Below are 26,873 nucleotides of genomic sequence, written 5' to 3'. Positions count from 1 at the left end.
ATAAATGGACTCTTTAGTTTGGAGAGGAGACATCTGAGGGGGAATATGATTGAAGTCTATAAAATTATGCAGGGGATAGAAAATGTTGACAGAGAGAATTTTTTCTCTCTTTCTCACAATACTAGAACCAGGGGGCATCCATTGAAAATGCTGGGGGGAAGAATTAGGACTAATAAAAGGAAACACTTCTTCACACAATGTGTGATTGGTGTTTGGAATATGCTGCCACAGGAAGTGGTGATGGCCACTAACCTGGATGGCTTTAAAAAGGGCTTGGACAGATTTATGGAGGAGAAGTCGATCTATGGCTGCCAATCTTGATCCTCCTTGATCTGAGATTGCAAATGCCTTAGCAGACCAGGTGCTCGGGAGCAGCAGCAGCAGAAGCCATTGCTTTCACATCCTGCACGTGAGCTCCCAAAGGCACCTGGTGGGCCACTGCGAGCAGCAGAGTGCTGGACTAGATGGACTCTGGTCGGATCCATCAGGCTAGTTCTCATGTTCTTATGTTCAACAAAAAGGAGGTTCTTATTATCTGGTAGTGCAAGTGGAATTGCAGGGGGGTCACAATGTAAAAAGGTCCACTCGCAAAAGATGCCAAGTTCTCCAGGGGGATCAGTGTCCACTGGAGATCAGTTGTAATTCCTGGAAATTTCCAGGCCCCACCTGGAGATTCATAAGTATGCTCTCCATCTGAAATGTTCACTGTAACAAAGTACAATGTATCTTCTAAGTCAGTAAAGAATTGTTAAATATTTTCACTGTGTCTTTGTATCTGTTAACACCATATATATCCTGTCGCACAATTTAAATGGCTTCAATATTTCCATCAATATTGTTAGAACACATATAAATCCAAAAATATGGCTTCTAAGCCTTTACGCCAAGTACATGTTGTTTCAATAACAATAATCAATATACAACTAAACATTGTAGCTGGGAAGCCATGAATATATTTAAAAGTGCAACATTATATTTTGTGGGCAAATCAACCTCTGGTTAGGTTAGACATCAAATTCTTCCAGTTGACCTGATTATTTGTGTATTAAACAATAAATAAACAATTTTGTAGGGATACTCATCAGGTCGCCCTCAACTGATAATGTTACTCTGTTCCCGTTTTACTTACATGCTCTTGAATCAAGCAAGACATGGTTTTCTTAATGTTCTGAGGACACACCAAACGGTGTTGTTCCTGCTTCGCTGCAATAATAATTTCTGTATGAGTAAGTCTCATTATCAATAATTTCAACTTAACAACCAAATAACAATCTAATTACTGGGACCACCTGTCTTCGGCTTATTCCTGAGCTTGGCTCGCATCCCCAATGAGAAACACTAGCAAGCAAGCTCACACAATTCTTACATTGTTCAGGGTATTAAGCCTTCAGTCCATTTCTGTTCACAAAAAGACAGAAAATTCTATATTTTGATTTAATTTTTGGAGTTCAAGAGGAATACTTATCAACTTGCCACGATTCAAGTTGTTGGAGTCTCAGCTCCATATACCCCATCCCTTTTTTGAATGTAAGTGTGTGAAGAACAATGAATTTGAATGAGTCCTGTGCTGCCTTCTTTTGCAGAAAATGCTCTACCATCAGAGCTTTCATCACTTTGTTGTGTATTCTGGACATATGCTCCAAAACCAAAAATATTGATGGAAATATTGAACTCATTTAAGTTGTGCCACAGGATATATATTGTGTTAACAGATATAAGGACACAATGAAAATATTAGAAATATATAAAATTTGTATATTGACTTAGAAGTTGCATTGTACTTTGTTACAGTGAGCATTTCAGGCGCAGAGCATATTTATTTATGAACTTTAGGTGCACGTGTGCTTTAGGAAACAACGGGCACATGTGCCTAGGATATGAAAGGAGCTCACATGAACACTGTCGTTATATATCCAAACGTTCTTTTCTATGTATGTTATTGCAGAATATCTTGTTACTGTTGCCTATGAACTTAATCATTTTTTAACATAAGAGCCTTGTGCATTTTCCTGTAGGAAACATTGCTCTTTTTGTATGGCTGGTTATTTTGCAATAAAATGATGAGGTCTCCAGACATGATGAAGTACAAGGTGTATACATTCCCTCTGAGTTTTGCTGCATTAGGAGATAACAAGCAGCTTGCCGACTTGGGTAGCCAAGACACAGCAACACATTACAGAGTTTTTCCAATTGCTGAGGATGCTAGTATGTCAGATCAGTGTAATTACAATGCTTGTAATTCTGGATGGTGATGTATATGGTGTGTGTGGGGGGATGTTCTTTAGAAATCATTGGAGGAACAATTGGGGAAAGACTGGGGATGGAATTGAATCCTGGGGCACAAATGGAATATAGTGCATGAAGAAAGTTAATATCTTGCCATGGCAAGAGGGGGTTCTTTGCAATTCTCGGTAGTCTGTTTCAGTGATTTTGGAAGAACAGTCAACACGGCAAGCCAGGAAACTGGGCTTAAGTCCTCCAGCTCTTCATTTACATTTGCTGGTCAATTCTTGTTTAGTGCACAGCTCTCAATCCACTGAGAGGACAAACAAGAGTAAACCTGCAGTTGTCTTCTGTCCAGCAGTATGTACGCCCTTTAACACTATTGAATTACGCTGATGTTTTTTAAAAATCATGATAGAATAAAAGTACATCAAGAGAGTCTAGGCTTCCATACATGCTGAAGAACGCGCTTTCAATCCACTTCCAGTCCACTTTAGTGATTGTTTGCAAGTGGCTTTTGCAAATCCACTTGCAGAGAGCGCTTTGATAGTGGGTTGAAAGTGAATTACGCAGCCTGTCTGAAAGCCTAAGCCCAGCCTGGCACATGAGGCTTGACTCTCAGGTCACTGGGATGTTTTGCAAGGGAGAATGTGACTGCTTTCTGGATCTAGGTCACAGTTGATAAATGCTGCGTCCGTATTGTAGCTACTGGACAGAAAGATTTTCCAGCTCCGTTGTCCCTTATTTGTACAAATAGAATACGTGTCTCAAGCTGTACACACCAGAATTGCTGTTGTCAAGTCCTTTTACCTGGCTAGACAAGTTTCTGCACATAGACTCAAATGCCTGCATTTAGAAACTTAGTAATCAGTTCAAGAATACTGCAGCAGCGGCATATTGCTTTTGCTGTGTCAGCTTAATGTGGGTCATTCCATGGGTCCCACTTGAAATTTCCAGGATAGAATCATTAAGAGGAATATTTGAGACTAGGCATAAGGTGTGCTGTTCATTTTAATGTGCCCATTTTTATTTTGTTTCCCCCTTTCGAAAAATGAATCCATGTGTCTTTTATTTTTGAACTAGGTTCTCTTTCCTCTTAACTAGGTTCTTTCCTCTGAATACACTGAATGTTCTCTATTTAAATGAATGCAATCTTAATTTTATATTGGTTATGTACACATATAAAGTTATGTATAAATGGCACAAATTGGCATAAAGAAATGAAGCATCACAAAATAGGATGAACTGAAACTGATACCAATGACAGCATACAAGATAATTTAAAAATGGCCATATCAGCTCGCTGGTACTTGCAATCTAGGCTGCACGGGAAATTGTAATAAGACTGTCCAAATAATCTCTTCCATAGTATCCAGTACAAGCTTGGCAGTGAGCCCAAAGTTTCCTTATGGAGTGAGAGTGTAATTTTCATGTAGAATCATCCCGGGCCAACCAACTGTGTAAGGACCAGTAATAGTCTAGCATACAATCCAAATGCTGTAACATGGGATCCCTTACAGTTTCGCAGGGGATATTCTACACAGTCTGAGAATGTCATGCCACTGCTCTCCGTGATTCCACCATAATCAGAAAAAGGAGTTGGTACAAAACCACACGGCCAACAAAGGACAAATTTGTACCCAGATGAAACTTGGGGAAAAAGCCTCCTGCTGGAGTGCAAATTTTACTTATAAAATAGCATAACAAGTAGCATAACAAAGTAAGTAAATTGGCATACACTTAAATACAGCCATTTACAAATACAGCCACTGCCCTCAGTGAAACAAGGGAGCTTGTGGCACAACTGCTGGTTCAGAATGTGGAGATCTTGAAGGGCACTGTGCTCCCACCTTTTGTGGGAGTTCCGCTGACCCTTGCTAACTCTTTTAAGAGCCTGGGGGATGTATGACATCACATCCCTGCTAAACTCAGACACGGAGCAAGGGGAAACTGCACCCGGGATGTGAGCCCTGCACCCCTGCTGCATCGCTGCCTGCCCCTGCCCCGGAACACCCCTCCACGGCCCGGCCACACCTCTGCTGCAGCTCCACTCGGGGCATCGCACCCCCTGCCCTGTGGGCACTACACCACTGGCTAAACTCCCTCCCTTCTTTAAACCTTGCCCTCCCCAAGCTCCACTTCCACAATCTCAAGGAATTTCACAACTCTGCTTTATCAGTGGCTTTGGGGACATGCTAAAGGAATATTCAAGAGACAATAGTGTCAAAGTTTGTGTGCTCTTCTTGTGGTGGTCTTGAATATAAAAATTAAAGTTTGAAAATAGTTTAGCTAGTATTTTTCCCCTTTGGCATCTTACTCCCCAGCCTGGTATTCTACAACCGTTTGATTGCCTGTGAATAGTAGCTTCACGTTAGTATGACCAAGCAGTAGTTTGACTTCTGCCTACTGCTTGGTTCTCTCTTGTTCTCATTTTCATGTAGAGCCCTTATGATCCATTGTAATAGATTAAATGGAGCTCAGGATCTTATTTAAAGGGTTAGATAGATTGACCTTTAATTTTACATTTATTTTGGTATTCAGCAAACCCATCTTCACAAAAATATCAATGCAATGAGCGAAACCATTGCAGCTGATATTTATATAGTTATCGACATCTGGAATGAATTTTGTCTCCCCATAATCATCAGTGTGAAATACTCGTCTATTCTTGTTTCTGTTTTCTATGTGACATCCCTAGCTAAACCGAGTTTCTAATTCAACACAGCTAATGGCATCCATTACTTGTAATTGAACTTTTTATTAAAGGAATGATTGCAGAAAGAAAAACTAATTAGAATTAAAGAAATTTGTCTGATTGCTCTGTTTTATGGTCTTGTTGTTGAAGGCCAATTGAATGACAGTCTAAATTGTTTATCATGCGTCAACTGAACATGGAGATTGGAATATAGCACAAGACAGATCAAAGTGTGGGAAATTGAGGTAGCTGGAAGTCTCCATATATAGGTGTAGGTGTGTGTGAATGTTTTTTTTCTTTTTAAAAAATTTAGTATCACGGGGGAGTGGGGACTAGATCGGGATCTTTTCTTTATCTTTCTATGTATGTGTTACCTAGAAATGTAAAATAAACAAAAAATTATCATCAGGGGAAAAAAGTGTGGAAAAGAGAAGCAATAGAAGAAACAGTTATATGTAAATATTGCATCTGAAAGATAGACAGTGCCTTCTCCCTAATGACCAGTGTGGTCCAGTGTTTAGAGTGCCAGACTAGGATCTAGGAGACCCAAATTCAAATCCCTGTCCTACCATGGAATCTTGTTGGGTGACTTCAGTGGACTAATCGTACTTGCTCAGTCTGACCTATCTTACAGGATTGCTGTGAGGGTTAAATGGAGAAGGGGAGACCAGTGTACACATCTCTTGAGGTCCTTGGAGAATGGGCAGGATAAAAAATTATACAGAAGGAAGGATGAATGAGTGCATCAGATCTGAGAAGGAGCGTGTGTTCTTCACGACTCTAGAGAATTCAATCCTAGGGAATCCAATAAATCTCTGTCCCTTTTAAGTTAACTAAAGTGCTAAACCTTTGAAGAAGTAGTCCCACCTGGAGATGTATTTGGTAATACACCCAGACTTCTAATTTTATGGTTCTATAATAAATGGTGACAGAAATTTGTCTGTGATGTATTAGAGCGGGAGCTGGAGGAAGTAGGGGGTTGAGGCAAGGGTGGGGAAAGCAGCAGTTACCAAATTAGAATGAATTGAAAACAATGGGGGAGCAGTGATAAGCAAGAAAGCGCGATTTCCCCTCCCCTCTTGAATCTTCATGGGTCCCTATTTTTTCCATATGTGTGTCAGAGTTTTGCATCAGTTCTACTGAATATATAAGGTTCCCCTCCTGATGTCTAATCAGTTGCAGGTAAAACTGCGAAGCCTTCAGAACTTGGTTGAATGATGGCTTTTAGACATTTACTAAAAATAAATATACACATCCCTGGCTGCAATGTCCTCAAACAGCCCCACAGGCACAATAAATATAACAGCTTTAACTGCTACAGAAATGGGATTAAAGTAAAGGCATTACATTTATCTGATCCTCTTAATCTATTGCAAGGAGTCAATATTTTGAAATATAATAACCATTGTATGTTTGACTAGGAGATAGCCGTATAATAAGAGCTGTTCTTGCCCTGGCAACAAAACAACTAGCTTTGATGTGCATCACCCAAAATGTACAAAATGAAAGGGTAAAAAAAATGGCAGAGAATGTCACAGGACAACAATAGATGTGATTTGTGTGGTCTGGTAAGGGGTATTATGCATCAAATATAAAGTATTTTAAGGTGTTTCAGTGGCGAATTTTGATATTTTTCATTAATGAAAACACATCACAGGGAAATCGCTAATCAGTTGCAGAGATTTTCTAGTGCCTCTACTCTGAATTTCATTAGTCTCCTATATCACGGGAGCAGTTAAAAATATAAAAACAATTGGGTGTTTTTAAAGTTATGTATTTGCTCTCTGACTTAAATTCTAGTACAATTATGTTGTTTGGAATGTCATAGGCTTGGACTGTACATGCTAGAGGGGTTGGGATTCTAGAGAGTTACGAAATAATATTCTCACTTCCAAGTATGTTAGGTTTAAGACAGAGTATGCATTGGAAACCAGTTGCTTGCTTTATAAGCTCTTGAACATATAGTACCATGGTGGCAAACCTTTGGCACTCCAGATGTTATGGACTACAATTCCCATCAGTCCCTGCCAGCATGGCCAGTTGGCTGATGGGAATTGTAGTCCATAACATCTGGAGTGCCAAAGGTTCGCCACCACTGATATAGTATATTGACTTGGGGACCACACAATGATGATGTGACCTGTTAATCACCCACTATTTTGCTGGTTCAACCAGTGTGGTTAAGTGAGAGCCAGGATGATATAGTTGTTACAATGTCAGATTTAAAAAGTGAGAAGAATCAGGTTTACGGTTCCATCGGCTGCAAAGCTCATTGGGTGACATTATTATTATTACTAGCGGGCCCGGCCACGCATTGCTATGGCTGAGTCTGGTAAAGTGGAAAAGAAAGAAAAGGGGAAGCAACGGTTTGAACATGTGTCATTGCACAATGATTGCCGGGGAGGGGCAAGGGGCCCCTCGCTCCCCTCCCTCTCTCCCGTTCCCTTGCATGGCAACCCGGCTGGTCCCTCCCTAATGTTCCCCTTTCTCTGCTAGGGTGGGTGGGCCATGTGAAGGTGGACTGGTCCTGTCCCTTGCATGCGAATTATCTAGCTTAAAACACGCTGGGAGGCATGAGGTACGTTGTGTTCAAATTTCAGAGCATTTGGTCCAGAAAACCCCTGGACCCTCCCTCACCTTCCCCTTCCTCCGCTATGGTGGGTGGGCCATGTGCAGATGACCCGCCTCATCCCTTTCACTCCAGATGGCAGTGGTTTTCAAGGAAGGCATGGTTGTTTCCCTTGTATCAGAGGGTGTTGCTTTGACGGCCAGCAGATGGCGCTGTTGCGGAACAGAACTGTGGTTCCAACTGTCACAAGTGTGGCATGTACACAATAACTGGCACAGTTGTGACATGTACACTACAGGAGGTGTGGAAACTGCATGGAAACCTGGCCGCATGCGAATGCGACATTGTGTGAAAATTTCAAAGCAATCGGTCCAGTAGTTTGGAAGATTACCTGTCAGCAGAAAAATGCACTGATAGATTTTTATATATATAGATTATTATTAATGTATTTATTTTATATACCGCCCACCCCCGAAGAGGCGCACCCTATTTTGGAAGAAAGAGTGGTTAAAAGCTGGAGAGAACAGTCTTGCTATTTGATCATATTCGGCTATGAAAAATAGTAAATCAGTTCTTCATTGGGCCTGTCTATGACTTGTAGGACTCTGCCCATAACTCAACAAGTAATACTCTGGCCCTAGACTTGGCCTGTAAGATTCCTCTGACTCCCTCCTTGAGTTTTCTTTTGGTTCCCAGTAGTTATCGATCCAACAAAACACTGTATATACCTGTTTATTATGGAGATAATTATTCAAGAGAGCAGTGCAGTTCTGGTTTGATTGATGCTTAAAGGGCCGGTTGGAGGCTGAGGTCAGTGCGGGTAACAAAATAGAATGTTTCACCTTATCTTCATCAGAAGTGAATGTGATGTCTTTGAAATCTCAGTCCATTTGCCAAAGCATGTGTTAGCCTAAAGATTGTTGTAAAGGAAATCTGCCAGAATTCTCTGTGAAAGTTTCTCCAGCTGCGAGTATCCTCTTCACCCTGTAGTGTAATTGCTGGTTTGTTGCAACATTGCCAATTAGCATGGATTGTTGAGAATCCGCATCTTAAAATCCAATTTTTCATAATTTAGAGTTTATCCAGTGGATGGGTAATAGTACTAAAGGTATCTGTGGATATGGGAGGAAGTAGTCTGAGAATTAGCCAGAAGATAATAAGATGGATTAGCAAATTGTGAATCATAGACATGTGGCCTGTCTGATCACCGATATTACTAACCTATTAAAACCATGTGCTGTAATTTGTATTTTAATTTTTCAAGGATAAAAACTGAAAAGAATTATTGACATTTAGTACAACTAGCAAAAGGAGAGAGATTAGAATCTCTTATTGTCCTCAATTTCTACTCATGTGAATTCATATTGGTTGCCTATGCTCCAGCCGTGGGTCAGTGAAACCTTATTAGCATTCCCATTTACCTGAATGCCTATCTTTAAAAACCACCTTGTTTGGTTAAACAAATATGTATTATATACATGTTCAAAGACTCTATCTGTCTCCGTTATGAAACACTCAGATCCTATGTATATTTTCTGTTGAGTTTTTGCAGTTCTTATCTCTGGCATCCTCTGATGTTGTGAGATGTCTTCCATCCAAGGTAATTAAAAATTTCAAAATCCAGTTCAGTCATTCCTATTTGCATAAATATTAACTCTTGATTCAGCTCCCCCCTTTTTCTATATGCTACCTTTCATAGTACACTACTGATTGTATTAGGGATGCCATATTTCTACTTGGTGGTATTTATCCATAAGGTGTTTTCGGGTATGGGGAGGGGGGCATTTTCAACATCCAGTCTCTGCCCAGGTTCCCAATACAGTGCTGTACTGTATGTCTTCTCCTTGGCCTGGCAAGTAGATTGATATAAACAGTAAAGAAGTGTAATCAACAGTTATTTGCCTCGTTAAAGAGAGATTGAGATTGTGATGGTGAATCTGCGATAACTTCTAATTTTCATTTCCTCTCGTTCTGCTTCTTCCCCTGTCTGCAGCAAGCAGCATGCACAAAATGTTAAGCATGTTTTCATATTATTCACAGACTTAAAAGGTCACTGGAATGAGGGGAACAGACCCAAAACCATAATAAGAATGCATTAACCAAGGTTTAGGGGCTGTAGGCTTGCTTACACAGTTTTTTAAAAAGGAAGCTGACAAAAGCATAAATTTTGTTTTATTTATGAGTCATTTTTTTTGCTGAGGCCTATGTTCCCTTGCACAGAAAGACTTGCTATGGGGGGAAATTCCCATAGATCAAAAATATAAATGGAAATATAAAATACGCCGTAACATGCACTGACCTGGACATCCCAGGTTAGTCTGATCTCATCAGATATCAGGAACAAAGCAGAGTTGGCGCTGGTTAAAACTTGGACGGGAGACCATGAGGGAATACCAGGGGCATTGGGAAAAGGAAGGCAATGGCAATGGCAAGACTACCAATTTACCTCAGGGTTGAGCAGGGAAGGAAGAGGAGGTTTGCAGCCTAATCCAGAGCTGTTGGGTGGGTGGGTGGGTGGGATGGTTGTTCCCACTCCACATGATGTGGGAAGCCCAAAAAAGTTTTAACTTCCCCACCCCTGAAAAATCCCCCATGGTGGAGAATAGAGGAAGGAAGCAGGGAGGGCCTTACCTCTGGCAGCTGCCCAAACTGTGGAGAGCAGTGGGTGGGCAGGGTCCAGCACATCAGCCGAGGCAAGGGAGAGTGGACCACAGGGCCTGACCAAGGGACAGGGCGACAGGGCATAAAAGTGTGTTTTTCCCAAAACAGCTGAGCAGCAGCCTGTCACAGGGGAGGAAAAGTGCAAGCAGGGAAGGAGGCAATAAAAAGGCAACAACTCCGACTGCTCCAACCCCTATGACACCAACTAGGCCTCAACATTGGGACATGGCAGGAGTGTGGGAATGCAGGAAGGTGAAGGAGGGAGAGACAGGACAGGTAGCCAATGCGGCCAAGGAACAGGGGCACGGTCCTGACCCTGAGGGCCAGATTGGGACTGGGGGAATGGGAGGTGAGTGGCACCTATATATAAAGCCAGGAAGAATCAAGGCCAAGGAGGAAGCTAGATCCCCTGTTCCCAACGCTCTGGAATTGCATGGATCAGGAGGGAGACACAGTCTGTGAGTCTTCCTCCCTCCCATCTGAAGCCACACAGGGACCCAAAGCACTGGCGAGCTTGATGGAAGAGGCAGCGCAGGAAGGCAGCCCGCCCCCTGGGGGTGCCACACCCCTGTAGAGAAAGGCAATGGCGAACCATCTCTGCTTCTCACGTGCCTTGAAAACCCCTGCTGGGATTGGCATAAGTGAGCTGTGAACTGATGAGATCTTTCCACACAAGGCACCATGTAATTAAAACTTGCCTCTACCATTCCTATGGGATCTGTTCTGCCCAGCAATATCTGTTTTCCCCCTTCCTCCTATTCTTTCTCTGCTCCTCACAGTAATAATACTGTAATATACATCTCAGCACACAGCTTTACAAACTTTACAGTTATGGGGAATTCATATATCCACTGCTCCATATTTATAGTGCAAAGTACCTCTTGGGACCATCCATTATTTGAAAGGATTGCCTCTCATTCTAGAATGTCACTGCCAGAAAAGAAATACCAGATGTGCCCTATTTCCTGCTCTGAACTGTTCCTTGAGTCTTCACATTCTAATCTAGGGGCTTAGTTATGTATTACAGAGCTAGACGTACTGTATTGATTATAGTTATATCCAGAGGTGGGATCCAGCAGGTTCTCACCAGTTCCCGAGAGTGGGTTACTAATTATTTGTGTGTGCCGAGAGGGGGTTACTAATTGGGTCTGCTTTTCCGTTAGAAATTCCATTAGGTCCAAAAATCATAAAGTCCTGCTGGTTAGCGAAGGTACAAAATGGGATAATTCTCCCTGTTTGGCTGTTTTAAAAACATGTTTTAGAAATATGGTAAAGTTCCTTGTTTAAGGAAAGTATCCTTCTTTTGATTTCTAGAAACAAAATTAAGTATTTGAAAGTATTAAGTATTTGACAGGCAGTCAATTGGTATTTGACAGGCAGTCAACTCCTACTTGTTGAAGTTGTCTTGGTGTTTGTGAATTTCAGTAGTCTCCCTGTGCAGTCTGACATATGCTGCGTTTTGTGGTTCCTATGTAGACCTTTCCAGGAACATTGAGACTCGCATTAAGGAGTCTCATTGAGACTACATTGAGACTTGCATTAAGGAGCACGAAAGACACTGTCAGCTTAACCATCCTGAAAAATCTGCAGTTGCAGAACATGTGTTAAACAAAAGTGGACATAACATTTTATTAGAGAACACTGAAATTCTGGTCAATTCGGAAGGTTACTATGTCAGGCTGCACAGGGTGGCTATTGAAATTCACAAACACCAAGACAACTTCAACAAGAAAGAAGAGACTCTGAAAATTAGCAAAGCTTGGCTACCAGTACTTTAAAAAGGGACTGATAACCCCACCCGCAATACAATGCACTCAACCACACCCTTGCATAGCAAGTTCCACCCAAACACTTACTGATTGGTTCCCCACCCTGGGCCATGGACAATATACCCCACTAAACTTTTCCCTTCTCACCAGACACAGTGTGGAACAGACTTTTCTCTGTGATACACCTCTGAAGATGCCAACCACAGATGCAGGTGAAACGTTAGGAACAAGATCTACCAGACCATGGCCACACAGCCCGGAAAACCCACGACAACCAGTTAATAGAATTATTTTGTCTCATTGTGAACAATTTTACAGATTATATTGAAGCAAATCTGGGTTTGGCGCCAAGTATCTGATATTCAACAGGAAGCAGACCTCCTCTGAAATGAGTACCTGTAAAATACATCTGCAAATCCATGATTGTTCCATTAACACTTTTTAAAATGTGTTCCTAAAGGGCCCCATGTGTCTATTAGATTTTAAATTGCAAACCATGCTGAATATATTAGCAGCCAGGCAGTATCTAAGTGATGCTTAATAGTGTTATGTGTACCTTTCTTCTCCAAGCAGCAAGCAATATTGTGAACAGCACGTATCTGGCTTGGTTTCCTCTGAAGGAGGGACGTATGGTGATGTTTTCTATTTGATTTATTAACATGTTGTACATGTAGTGCCAAGGAGGTGTTCATGGCAGCAGACTCTCTACCCCAAATCAGATCCCCACCCAGAAAAAGAGATTTTGCACCCTCAGTCAACTCCCAGCAGAGTTTGTCTGCTTTGTTTCTTGCAGACTCCAACCTGTTTTTTCATTCTCTCTCTCTCTCTCTCTCTCTCACACACACACACACACATATCATTTTATCATCATCATCATCGCTGACACGCTATCACTCCATCATCGCTATCACACACTGTGGCATAGCGCCAATAGGGTGGGGGTGTGATGCTCCGTGGGCGTGGCGGGGGCGTGGCAGGGGTGGGGCAGGAACGCAGAGTGTATGTGTGCCCCAGGCGCAGTTCCCCCTCACTCCGCCCCTGCACACTTGTGAACTGTCACAAATCTTCATGCATTTACCTGTCTCCTCAGCTTGGGGGGGGGGGGTTTACCTCCTCCAAGAGCTAATGAGTGATTGTTTGGAGAGCAGAGTACTTGAACCTGAACCTGGTTCAATTCCCCACTCCTCCACAGAAGCCTGCTGGGTGACCTTGGACTAGTCACAGTTCTCTCTGAACTCTCTCAGCCCAGGCAAAGGGAAGCAATGGCAAGCCACCTCCAAACGTCACCTTCCTTGAAAAACCTTTGGGGTTGCCATAAGCCAGGCGTGAGTTGACGGTACTTTACAGCTCCAGGGCCATTAAGGCATTAGCAACAGCTATTCTCAAACATTACCATAGGTTTTGTTTTCCCTCTCCCAGGCAAGCATAAGAACATAAGAACGAACCTGCTGGATCAGACCAGAGTCCATCTAGTCCAGCACTCTGCTACTCGCAGTGGCCCACCAGGTGCCTTTGGGAGCTCCCATGCAGGATGTGAAGCACCTTAGGGGAAGCCCATGGAATACCAATTCATAGAAATCAGACTTCCAACTCACACCTTCCTATTAAATAAAGTGTAAGGATTGAGGATTCTTTCAGAATTCCTTTCATGATGCTGACAATTTTTCTTTTGTGCACTTCATTACATAGGTAATTTAACTCCAGCATGTTTCACAATGTTTTTTTTTTTTGCAGTTTCTTGAAGTTAGATTAATAAAAAAAAGTGTTGAGCCAAAATGGATTTTTTTGGCTCGTCTGCCTATGTAATTTGAGTGCATGAGCAAACCCAAATATCTGAGCATGAGAAGTAGCCAATTCATTTATATATAAAGCGATAAATGAGACACAGTATTCTCAGTGATGATCTATTACCTGTAGTTATCATACCAAGGCAGCCTTAATTTAAACTGATTCCTTTGATATTCTCTTCTATAAAAGTGATAGGTGTGGTAGACCATATAGGTGGGGCTGCTGATGGTTGTTACAAACTTGGCAAATTGTCACAAGGATGTAAACAAAATCTCTTGAAAGACAAGACCGTCAACCATTTGTGTATGAGGTTTTCCCACACCATTGCTATGGTGATTACTGAGCAAGAAATGGAAACATGAATGTAATATAGTCATACTGTCTGGTGTGTGGACCCTTCAGAGAAAATGGTTTTGACTGAAAGATCTTAAACTTACAGGAGGGTTTGAGCATCCTTCTCGTGGTCTCTAGGGAAAAGTGATGAGCCATGTATGACTAATTCTCAGACTTTAAGCCATCCTCCTTTTTCCAGTATGTTGTTGTAGCTGTAGGTGATGTCATTACTTCAGGGAAAACTCAGAAACAAAAGTGGTGCCTCCAGGAATCACCAGAACATCTGTGGTTTTTCCATAGAGTTCCCAGTGACTTCTAGAGCTACCACCACCATCATTCCTGGGTTTTCTTTAGAAGTGACATCATGATGTGGCCGCATTTAGTGATATCATGATGCCCCTGCCCACAGAAGCTGTCAAGCTCACCCTGGCTACCCTTCTCCCAGTAATTTCTTACAGATATTAAAAAGCACTGGTGATAGAATCAAAACCTGTCGTTTCTATAGCTCAAATGCCATGTCCTGCAGTAGTAGTAATAATTTTTCAGTAGTCCCACAGCACCACAAGTAGAAGTATAACCTCCAAACCATAGTATCTTAACCCCCCCCCATTCCACCAGCATCCTTTATCATCCATTTCTATATGTCTGTTTCCTATCTTTCTCTTTCCTTTCTTCCGTTTTCATCCTGAGGAAACTCTAAACAGATGCATTCCTAAACACAAAGGTGATTAAGTGCAGCTATTATGATAAAACAAATGCCAGCAGGTTGGTGTGGGACTAGATGTACAAGAGCATTCAGCCTTTTGCTTCCCAGGGACACTTGTCTCATTATGTTTCTAATACAGTCAGGATTATCATAGTTGGCATACTAACGGCAGGGCATAGCTTCTTCTCTGCAGCGTGACTCTGATGAGGTAAACCCTGCAGGTTTCGCTTTAGCCAGTGCCTCTCCCAAGCCTAGCATGGCCTGTATAACATCTGATTAGAGATTGTAATTACTGTACTTCCAGTAAAGTAATGAATAAGTTTGCCAACTCTCCTTTCTTTTGTCAGATAAATATCCAGTGCTTACCAAATCCATTGCCAAATTTGTCTCGGTACTAAAAAGGAAGACCTGTTAAAATTAGAAACTGACTGAACTACCTATTATTGAATTTTCTCTTTTTAACATACTGATTTTAATGGCTGTGATCTTAACTTGTTTTATGTATGTCAGTAAAGGTATCTGTATTTATGTATCTGAATAAGTTTGCTCAAGGTATCCAAAGGTTTATTTTCCCCTTGGGCACTTTTTGGAAAAGCACGTCCTGTTTTTTGCCATGCCCCACAAACTGTACTGAAGATTGTGGAGGGGCAGGGGGAGGGGGCTGGTCCCACCTCACAACAGGAAGCTTGGTCCTGATTAATGTTTTGTGTCTTCATATTCTGCATGTCATGAAATAAGCATATTGAGGTAAAAGGGTCCATTACCGTATATACTCGCGTATAAGTCGACTTTTTCAACACATTTTTATGCTGAAAAAGCTCCACCCCCGACTTATACGCGAGCATATACGGTATATATATCATTTGCTACTGTGAGAGTGAGAAAGCGAAAATTCTTCATTCAAAACTCCTGACAGCTACGAAGCTCACTAGACTGCCTTAAGCAAAACTCTCGGCCTCTTTCCTTCCCGCCAAGCCTGCAAAATGGGTAGAGTTGCTAGCTGTGGGTTGAAAATACCTGGAAACTTGGGCAGGAGAGCCTGAGGAGGGCAGGGTTTGGGGAGGGACTTCAGTGGGATATAACGCCTTACAGTCCGCCTTCCAAAGCCGTCGTTTTCTCCAAGTGAACCGATTTCTTAACTGGACTAAAGAATGTGAAGTACTTGAGCACTGACAGAAGAAAATATTTATCACTATCCAGAGAACCAATTTTCTCATTTAGAAGCCACAAATGTCACAATTTTATTATTGCTCACCATTTATCTTTCCGAGTGTTCAGAGGCATAATAAAGAGTACAGACTAGCTAGCAGAACTGGTAGATGTCCTTTTCAAGTAAAAACAGGACAGAGCACACAAGCTTTCGTACTGTACACAACCGTAATACATGGCAGTGCCTGGTGCAGCTCTTGGAAAATAAGACTTTCATAGAAAATAAATTTGGGGAAAACAAATAACTCTACCCAAGCCAGCAGTGCTGGAATCTTGCTTTCCCATCATGCATTGAATTACAGCATTGCTGTGGTGTTTGTTGTTGCTTCATTGAACTAGGTCTTTTTTTTTTTAATTTGGTAAATCTGTGTCTGGACTGTTTCACTACTGACAGCAGGTGGGACAACTGATTGTATTCTCCTCTAATTGAAACATTTCTTTCATATAAAAAGCTAAACGTCTGGAAGAAGAGCTCAGTGATACCCTTCTGAAGATGCCAGCCACAGATGCAGGCGAAGCGTTAGGAACAAGATCCACCAGACCACGGCCACACAGCCCGGAAAACCCACCACAACCAGTTCTAACTAGGCTTCAACATATTTTTTAAAGTCGGTAAAATTCAGGTTTGGGATTTTCTGGATTTAAAATTATCATAAAACCCAAAAAATATGAATATCTAATTCAGAAAACCTGAAAATATTTAAGGTTCCTGAAAACTCCCTGAAAACATTTGTGTCCTTATAACCCTATGGGGAATTTTTTCGCATTTTGGGGGTTTTACACATCCAGGGGGCGCATTTTTTAAGACAGCTGCACAAACTTTCAGGGTCACTTTGAGACATTCGCCTGATGGGACCACCAACATTTGGTTCAGGGTGTCCAATTTTATGGACTCAAAAGGGGTCCCCCATCTCCCATTGTTTCTAATGGGTTTCTAATGGGAAATGGGGGCTACCCCTTCGAAGACCCAAACTGAACCAAACTGCATCAAATCTTTATGCTGTTATCAGAAGCATCTCTCAAATACATCCTGCAGGTTTGGTGCCTCTTTCTTGAAAAATGCATCCCCTACAGACACCACAAGAAATCCCCAAGATTCTCCTATTGAACAAACTTGACTCCATTGTAGTCAATGGGGATTTTCCGGGTTTGTACGCAGGGAGCACATTTCTCAAGATAGAGGTACCAAACTTGCAGTGTGGCTTTAGGAGATCCTCCTGATAAGAACACCAAGATTTGATGAACTTTGGTTCGGGGGGATAATTTTATGAGTCATCAAACAGGTAGCCCCCATCTCCCATGGGCGCCTGAACCAAACTTCACCAAACCTTGCTGTTCTTCCTAGGAGAGTCTCCTGAAGCCCCCCTGCAAGTTCAGTGCCTCTACCTTAAAAATGCACAGCCACCTGCAGAAATCCCCCATTCACTACAATGGAGCCAAGCCAGTTACAACAAGAATCATACAGGCTTCAGCAAAGTCTATCTGTGGGATAGCAATACATGTGTGAGGGGGGAAAGTAACTTACTGACTGACTTAAATGAGGTGTACTGTTTTGCTTCACTTGCACTGTGCTGGCGATTTTATTAAGGACTCTGGTGGGGCTGTTATTTTGTGCAGGGGACCAAATTTGCCGCACAGCTGGTGGTGACTATCCTTGCATGAACAAACCAACTTTGCTAAAGGTTGAGTGGGTGGGAGTCCTATTCTCTGGGCACCAAGTTTCCTTCACTTAGTTGCCCATACCATGGGACCTCCCCCCCGCTCCCAAACTACACTTCAACAAACTTCTGTGGTTCCTCTGAGGAGAGTCACCAGCAGATTTGCAACAAATTTGATGTTCCTACACAGAACAGCCCCACCAAAGCATCATGAAATATCCAGCACAATTCGGGTTATTGTGTTTTTAAAGTATTCAGCTCGAGGGTTTTTGTCCAGCTTGGTATGCAGGGCTGAATCAGACCTGAAAAAAACGAACAGGGATGGGGGGGGGGGGGGGTATTTTCAGATTGGGCCTACCGAATCACCAAGCCTAGTTCTAACATAGCTTTCTCCATTTCCTGTTAATCTTCCGGGTGTAGGGACTTTTTAACAAACTAGAGGATGATTCAAGCATATGAGCTTTGACTTTCCCACTGAAGTAGCACTGCCCAGATACAGGCTTACCAGCTGGACCATCAAAAACACAGCGTGGATTTAACATGGGACTCTCCTGTGTAGCAGAAATTCAACATGTTGTGACTGAAATTCAACATGTTGTGACTTCATGTGTGAAGTGGACTTTGAACACTGACAGTACGAATAGTGGTGACTGTTCTTTTAATCTGTCAAGGAAGAGGCCTAATGTTCAGAAACAAATACTTTTGCTCTCAACTCCGACTTTCTGACACTAATTATTGGATTATGAAAAATCAACTTATCCAGTGACCAGTCCCTGCCCCTGTGCTAGATCACAAGGGGATTTATTGGAGTGCAGCAATCTGTCTGTAACAGGATTGCAGGCACCACAGCAGAAATCCTCTTGCAGACAAAACGGCTCCATTTTCTTCAGTGACAGTTTGTTCTGGTTTTAAAAAGGAAAACACATAACAGTCCTCCATGGGGTTTTATTCTGCCTCGTGATGCTGCATGCTCAAGTGAAATGTCTCCTTAGCAACCAAGTATGTTTTGGACATAACCCAATATCAACAAATCTGTCTCAACATCTGCTTTGTAGAATTGAGCCTATAAGTACACACATCTGGATCTGCAGTGTTAAAGGTCAAAGTTATTAATGCTAACTGTAGCCCCGGGTCAGCATATTCACACAAGTAAGGATATCCTTGTCATGGATTTGTTGATAATTTATAATCCAGAAGCAAAGAGACATTTGCTTCAGTTTTTTTCTTCAGCAGCTGTATCACCAGTTCCCCCCATTTACAGACTTCTTTTCCCAGAGGGGGGAAATCTACATTGCCTGCCTTGTGATTTTTTAAAATAATCTGTGCATGATCTTATGCTACAAATTACCATTGCACTGAATAACTAAATTGTTAATTATCATTTTGTAAAGAATTGGTGAAGAGCATAAACACTAGCTTAAACATATGACTGATTATATACGCTTTACGTGAACGTGGCTCCCACTTGAGTGAACTCTGCAAACAAGGTGGCTCAGTCAGTGTTATATATTTCTAAATCTACTGGAGACAATGGGCTCAGATTGGTATAACTTTGCTCTGATTACACTCTCTAATCTATTCTATTGTGGCGTGACTTCTAAATGCACAAGAGGTAGAATATTGCAGTGTTTTTAAAGCCCCAGTGTCCCTTATTATGAGCACTTGTCCTTTATTCCCGAATATGGGATGGAACAGTTCAACTCTAGAGCGTAACTATTTTCTTCGCACAACCTTTTGAGCCTCAGTTTGTAACAGCGTTGGCATTTGGGTTGGCTTCTGCTGACACAAACTGAGCTGGCAGCGCTGCTGTGTTAACTTCTGCTCTTTTGCACTCAGCTGAGCCAAGCCTAGATTTGCTTCCCGCAGAACATTTGCAGCCGCTCCAGAATTTGTGATTGTAATGATGCGTGAAATGCTGATCCAAGTTCATCACAGTGGGTGGATTTTGCAGGACTAGCTGGGAGGCAATTCAGCCGAAGCTTGACCAACAAACTCTGGCAGCCGGTGCTCTAACCATTAGGTGAACACTCCCTTCGGGGGAGAAGCGGTGAAACTTAATTCCACAGTAATGATGTAGAGGATGACCAATATGCATGTCATGATGTATATTTTATCTTCTGAGCTGGGTCGACATGGGAGAAGAGGGGGATGGGGGACCATTTTGCATGCCCCCACCATTGCGCCTGGGGTCATTTGACCCCCGTCCCCATGGGCGGTACGCCACTGCTGTACAATAAACAAGCAAGTGAAAAAACAAGCTTGGTCAAGTGAGGATGCAAGGATACCATACATATCTGCCTTCATAATGTTGGGTCTTCCTTTCTCAGGAGATTTAGGGTGGAATATGGGCTCTGGTTGGTAGCAGGCATTTGTAACAGAGAATGAGCAGGATTGTTAGACTATTTTGTCACCCCTATGGGTGTACCTCTTCCCATCCTCCATTCCATGCACAATCAGATTTCTTCTAGGGTTGTCACCTTCCAGGCTAGGCCTGGAGGCGGAGTCTGGAGGCAACAATCAGTTGTCTTGAAGTAAACAGCTACTTTGTAGGGTGACTTTATAGCATGATGCTTCACTGAGGTCCCTCTCCTCCTCCTCCTCCAACTCTACACTCCCGACTCTACCATCCAGGAATTTCCCAAGCCAGAATTGGCAACGGAGGCCTCTAGTCAAATTATACTGTAGCTTTGTAATGCACGTTAATTGCGGCAAGGCTTCCAGATTGGTCATGTGGTCAGCTGGATAATCCGCTGCCAGGAATAATTCAGATTCCAATGTCTGGTGGTGAGGTTCTTGTCTTGCAATAATCCCTTAGAAGATGTCAAGTGGCATATAATTAATCAATCGACAACTGCAGAGATTTTAAGTGCAGGCATTTAGGATTGAGGATCATTATTTCTTAGTTATGGACTGTGAAGTACATTAACATAGTTGGGTGAGCAATTGTGAGATGCCCAGAGTCTTTTTCTGTTCCTTTTCCCCCCTTTTTTTGGGAACATGAAAATTTTTGATAGCCTTCATTGAGCAGCTAGGAAAGAATGTTAATCTGAATGTTATCTACAGCATAAGATGAAGTAACTGGTTTCTTGACTTTATATTGTTTCATCCAAGGACAGTAATGGCATATGCCATCTAAAGGGCACTAAGTTAGTGATAAGTATGCACTTACATTTTGAAAAGCAGTTATGTAATACGGCAGCTACTGACTGTATCATTGTACTGGGCAAGCAGAATATCTGACTGAGACAAAGGTTAACTCTTTAATTGTGCATTTTCTAACAGTAGAAGCTACTAGCCATTGTGGGTTTTCCAGGCTTTGTGGCCATGGTCTGGGAGTTTTTGTAACTTTTTGCCTGCATCTATGCCAGACCATGACCACATGGCCTGGAAAACCCACAACAACCAGTGGATTCTAGCTGTTAAAGCATTCAACAATACAAATAGAAGCTACCTTGATAAATGTGTTCTGTCTCTCTTGTTCTCCAAGATAAACACTCTGTCTGGTGTCTTTCACAAACGTTATCGATACTGAGTTCACTGCTTTGGAGGAGTGAGGGTTTTCTCCCCTTTTCTACATCATCCTGATTCATTTGTGCACTCTAGAGGTTACCCCAACTTTTCTCCAGTCTTTCTTAAATTTGCTTTGCTCCAAACTTTTGCAAAATATTGTGGTAAAACCTGGATGGCTGCTGTGGGTAAGAAATTTCAGATTTTCTGGCCCAAATGACATCCATTTTCTCAGACCCTGCCCCCTCCCTCAGTGGGGGAACTTTTTCGTTGGTAGTTGGATATCGTTGTATTGGTATACCATTGTACCAATAGGTGTAGCGCTTTCTTTGAATTCTTAGCTTTTTAAAATGTCTCTATCCTCCTTCCTTGAGGAAATCTAAGGGGACAGGCCATATTGTGAACACACAGCTAGTAAAAGCAGAAGGAGGGGGGAGCTATACAAATTAAGTAAGAGAAGGGATGAGTGGTGGCATAAGGGCAGATTCAGAAGGAAATGTAACCATAATCTTCATGTACACACATGAAGCTAACTGATTCTGAATCAAACCACTGGTGTATCAAGGTCAGTAATGTACTGTCATAGAAACATTTGCTTTCCAGGATCTTAGGCAAAGGGATTTTAGGTCACACATACTTTTAACTGGATATGCCTGGATTCCTTCATGCAAAGTAGATTCTGTCATGATATATAAAAAAGAGTAAAGGTTCACAAAAAGGTCATCTTCTAAGTTAGCAGAAGTTTGCCAACCCCAGAGGACGGAGACAGTCAGTCTAGGGGCAAGAAGTAGCAAAGGCTACCTTTAACATGATTGCTGAATTCAATTGTAACTCTAGACCAATGAGAGGCTGTTGCCGGGGGGGGGGGTATCCTGTTGGATGTATTCTTTGTATTCTAAGTTCAGATATAGTTAGAGTGAGATAGAGGCTGAGTTGAGAGTGTGTGTTGAACTTTGTTATTGCTGAAGTGTTCTGTATAGTATTATAGTCTTGTATAGAATAGAATTGTGTAACCTTGCAACTGCTAAAGTAAAAGCCTTCCTATGGAAAGAACATCTTGCGTGGAGAGTATTCTTTTCCAAGTGTGCTAGGAGGTTGCAGTGAGTGCAAGAAGACTGCTAAATTTTCTCATCTTACCAGAGTGACCCCTTTTTAAACATTGCTGATAGATTCTCTACCACTGAGCCACAGACTCATATTGGATCAGTGATACTTACAGAATTCCTAGGAATTCTATTTAATTTTTTAGCTTTCATATCTATTTGTCCATGTCATTTCAATATCCATTGTACTGTGCCCTCATTCCCAATTGGAGAAACAGGTGGAATTGTTAACCTTCCCTTTCCCCAGAGCCACTCCCTTGATCCAGATCACACAAACCACCATCACTGCTTTTAATAGCCAGGTTGTATATCTGGAGTGTGAATTGTGAAACATCTAGTTTTGCCCTAAGGATAGGAAGATGCTTTAAATTGTGAATAAAAGCTGTCGAGGAGAATAAACAATCCCTGCCTTTTAAGAAAGATTCTTATCAACCAGGAGCTTCTTCCTAGCTAACAGGTCAAAATCACTATGCTCAGCTGGAAGTGGAAATGATTATCAGCTGGAAGGAATTACAAACATTCAGTTAGCAAAGGAGTTTGCTGGATCACTGAGCTGAGTTGGGTCACTGAGCAATGCAGCTCTTCTGAATAACACTACTAGCATCAGGACTTTTCAGCAGCCTTGACTTCGCTGCATATGCTCCCTTCTGTTGCTCAGTAGTCAGGAGTCCTCTCCCCACTAATCTTACCATCTGTTGGGTGTCCCAAAACGATGTTGTTATGAGAAACTGGCTAACCTTTCAGTGATCCAACCCAACCCAGTGGTCCCCTGCTTCTCGCTGTCAGCATGTGATGAGGCAGAGATTTTTATTTGCTCCTCGTCTTGCTTTTGAAAACAGATGGGGTGAAAATGAGTGGGCACCAAGAATGAGTATATATTTCCTTTGTATTCCTGCACGCCTTGTCCCAAAATGGTATTTACTGATTTCACAGTTCCAAAATCGTCCTGATCTGGATGGCTCCAGGCTAGCCTCATCTTGTCAGATCTCAAAGTTAAGCAGGATCAGCCCTGGTAAATATGTAGAACGGCAACCTCTAAAAAAGAAGCAGAGGCAGGCAGGCAGTGGCAAACTACCTCCTAATACCTTTTGGTTTGAAAATCCTACGGGGCTGCCATAAGTCAGCTGTGACTTGGTGGAACAAAAAAATAGTTCCAGAATTAGAGCTTTTATCAGTGTACTACTAATATTTTTGGCCAAACGTCCCTGTTTCAATTAATAAGGGTTATAGTTTTTGAAACAGACAGCACCGCAACTTGCATCTCTAGATGGTACATGCATATGTACCGTAAGTGAATCTTGGGCTTTTGCTTGCTCAGTGGAATTAGTGGGAAAGGAGGCAAGGCTTTCACTGTGATGAATGTTGATTCCAAGTGCACGAGAGATGAAAGGTTTTCTGCATGCCGGGGTAAATCCCATTATGTTCAATGGAGCTTACTCCTCAAGAAGTGAATATAAGATCAGACTAAGCCCACTGATTTCAGTACTGACTGTTCGTGTGACTTTGGCCTTTGTCTGGGATTTGATGCCTGTAGTGGACACATTAAACTGTTTTAGTAGGCACTTCAGAGCATTTTCTGTAGACATGGTGGAGCTCTCCTTTCTGTGTCTGTCCTGTTCATAAATAAAGTGGGAGTTTGTGGGGATCTTCTACTGCATTTTCTCCCAGTATACTAAGTTAATTGCAACATTTCTTGTTTTCTTTTGTCTTCTCTGCAGGAACGAGTGGAATATCTCTTTCTCATAATTTTTACAGTGGAAGCATTTTTAAAAGTAATAGCATATGGACTTCTCTTTCATCCTAATGCTTACCTCCGCAATGGCTGGAATTTACTAGATTTTATAATTGTGGTAGTAGGGTGAGTATTATTGCCTCTTTTGTATGTCTGTTCTAAGTGTATCTTAAGAGCCAGTGTACTGTAGTGGTTGAGAGCAGGTGGACTGTAATCTGGAGAACCGGGTTCTCTTATCTGGTGAACCAGGTTTGTTTCCCCACTCGTACACATGAAACCTGCTGAGTGACCTTGGGCTATTCAAAGGTCTCTTCACTCTCAGCTCGACCTACCTTACAAGGTGTCTGTTATGGGGAGAGGAAGGGAAGGAATTTGGAAGTCGCTTTGAGACTCCTCCTGGTTGAGAAAAATGGAATATAAAGCCAAACTCTTCTGCTCCTTCTCTTGAAGCAAAGAATTTCCACTCCGGGGAATAGGAAGAATTCATAGATAGCTTTCTCTTTTCTGATAGAAAAGTAATGTCTTCAAAAGGAAGACTTATAGAAACTTAGATGAAGCCTGTCTGATTTGCAGTGCAATCCTAAGTAGAGTTTTTACCCTTCTGAGTCCATTGAATTCAATGGTTGTAATTTGGTTTAGGATTGCGTTGTCAGCACCCTGATTGCATACATGTGTCTTTCAGATTCTTGCAGACAGAAGAACCGCACTCACTTTAGTGAACTTGTAAAATGGTCATAGTATCCATTGAAAGTGACACCAGTGGGTCTCTCTAGATGTATATACATTGATTACTTTGCACATTACTTTTAAACTAAAGGTAGAAGCATTAATCAGTTTCTCAGGTGTTTCACTTGAGGAGAAACTTCCAGATATGTTTTATTTATTGTTTCATTCATTCATTCATTCATTCATTCATTCATTCATTCATTCATTCATTCATTCATTCAGACTTGATAACCTGCCTACCCCCGAAGGGCTCTGGGTAGTGTACAAAACATGTTAGAACTATATAACTAAAACAATCTACAAGGGACCATTTATAGTTTAAAATCCAGTATTACAGAATAACACATAAATATAAATGTAAGAAATCAGATGGCAAAGATGGTATTTCATGATGCATCATGAGGGTGGTCAAGATGATAATCAGTAGAAGCATAGTGGATGGCATCTTTCCGTGGCTATCCCCCTCCACCAAAGGCCTGGCGGAACAAGACTGTCTTACAGGCCCTGTGGAGCTGCTCAAGGTCCCGCAGGGCCCGGATGGACGAAGAATTCCACCAATGGGGCCAGTACACTAAAGGCCCTGGCCCAGGTGGAGGAGAGACAGATTGTAGAGGGGTCTGGGACCACCAGTAAGTTGGCCTCTGCGGAGTGCAGGGGCCAGGTGCGGACGTAAGCGGACAGATGGTCCCTAAGGTATGAGGGGCCCCAGGTCAATACCAACAACTTGAAGATGACCTGGTGTTCCATCGGGAACCAGTGCAGCTGGTGCAGCACAGGTGAGATATGATCCCATATGGAACTACCTGAGAGAAGCCGTGCTGCTGCATTCTGGACCAACTTAAACCTCCGGATCAGCCGCAAGGGAAGGCCCGCGTAGAGTGAGCCTTGTAGAGCGAGATATGTCAGGGAGAAGACTGTGCTGGAATAATTCTACATGACACACTTATTTTTCATGCAAAGGGAACTTTTGTACGGAGGAGCATGTGTCCAAGTGATCCTTCTCTTCCAGTCCCAAATGGTGGCACTGCCTAGCTTACAGTGTTATTACTTCGATGAAAAACAGGCTAGAGTCTGATGTCTCTATGTAAAATCCTATGGGAGTATAAATGAAAGAAATGAAGACACAATAAGTATTTTAGGGTTGTCAACCTCCAGGTGGTAGATCTCCTGGGATTACAACTAATTTCCCAGCATCAGAGATCAGTTTACCTATAGAAAATGGCTGTTTTGGAGGGCAGACTTTATGACATTATATTGTACTGAAGTCTTGCCCTTCCCCAAACCCTGCCTTCTTCAGACTCCACCTCCAAGATCTCCAGGTATTTCTCAGCCTGGAGTGGGCTTCCTGAATTTTCTATCTTGCAAGAAGCACTATATTCCAGAAACTCAGAATATCTCTTCTCTATGTAGATTTTTTAAAAATCCCTTTCACATCCTGACCAAATCATAGTTTTCTGCTATGATTTTTCCCTTCTGCTATCTTAGTGCATCTATATTATTTTTCTGTTCTTCTTATCACCCAACTTGATGTGAACTGACACTCAATGGAGTATTCTTTTTCTATTCTGTTCAATCTCTCTTGGCAGAGTTTTGATCTTAGTATGCTCTGTTCCTTTCCACACTGTCTTCCTAAAGGCAGCCAACGTGTATGATACACAAGAAGCAGGAGTCTTTTGGTACCTTAAAGAATAACAGATTTTATTACATGGAAATGTATACTGGAACACAATTTCTTTGGACTTTTAAGTGCCGCAATAGTCTTGTTAGTTTTTTGTGACACTAAAATAATATGGCTACCCCACTGGAACTACAGTACACAGGGTTACTTTCATTTTTATTTAGTTGTTTGAGAGTGGTGACTTGTTGAAAGCTCCTACAACAAAAATAGTATCTGTAAGAATAAAGTTTTGTGATCATGCTCAATTTCAGTAGAAGGCTGATTCTCATAGCCCGTCAACTATTAGATCAACCTTTGCTTTTCATCATTCCTTCCAACAATTAACTGATCACTTTTGTTTGTCAGTAGGACAGAGAAACAGGGCCGCAAACCATGGAGCCCCATGTTTATTCAGGGGATTATTCATGTATGCAAAAAAGCATTAATTTGTTTTAGCAGAAGAGTTTGGATTTATACCCCACTCTTCTCAACTGTCGAGCACCTCAGAGCGGCTGACAAACTCCTTTCCTGCCTCTC

General features: G+C 42.0%; 1 protein-coding gene across 6 annotated transcripts in view; it reads left to right on the top strand.

Annotated features, from left to right (window-relative positions):
• Positions 1-26,873, top strand: part of CACNA1C (calcium voltage-gated channel subunit alpha1 C) — a 563,646-nt gene that overhangs the window by 289,519 nt on the left and 247,254 nt on the right. For all 6 annotated transcript variants that reach the window (XM_048499569.1, XM_048499568.1, XM_048499567.1 and 3 more), the window contains exon 4: positions 23,940-24,079. In XM_048499569.1, the coding sequence (XP_048355526.1) occupies positions 23,940-24,079 (140 nt within the window). The remainder of the gene's footprint in view (positions 1-23,939; positions 24,080-26,873) is intronic.

This window comes from Sphaerodactylus townsendi, linkage group LG06 (genome assembly GCF_021028975.2).
Source record: "Sphaerodactylus townsendi isolate TG3544 linkage group LG06, MPM_Stown_v2.3, whole genome shotgun sequence".
NCBI lineage: Eukaryota > Metazoa > Chordata > Lepidosauria > Squamata > Sphaerodactylidae > Sphaerodactylus > Sphaerodactylus townsendi.
This window is presented reverse-complemented; position numbering and strand designations above follow the sequence as displayed.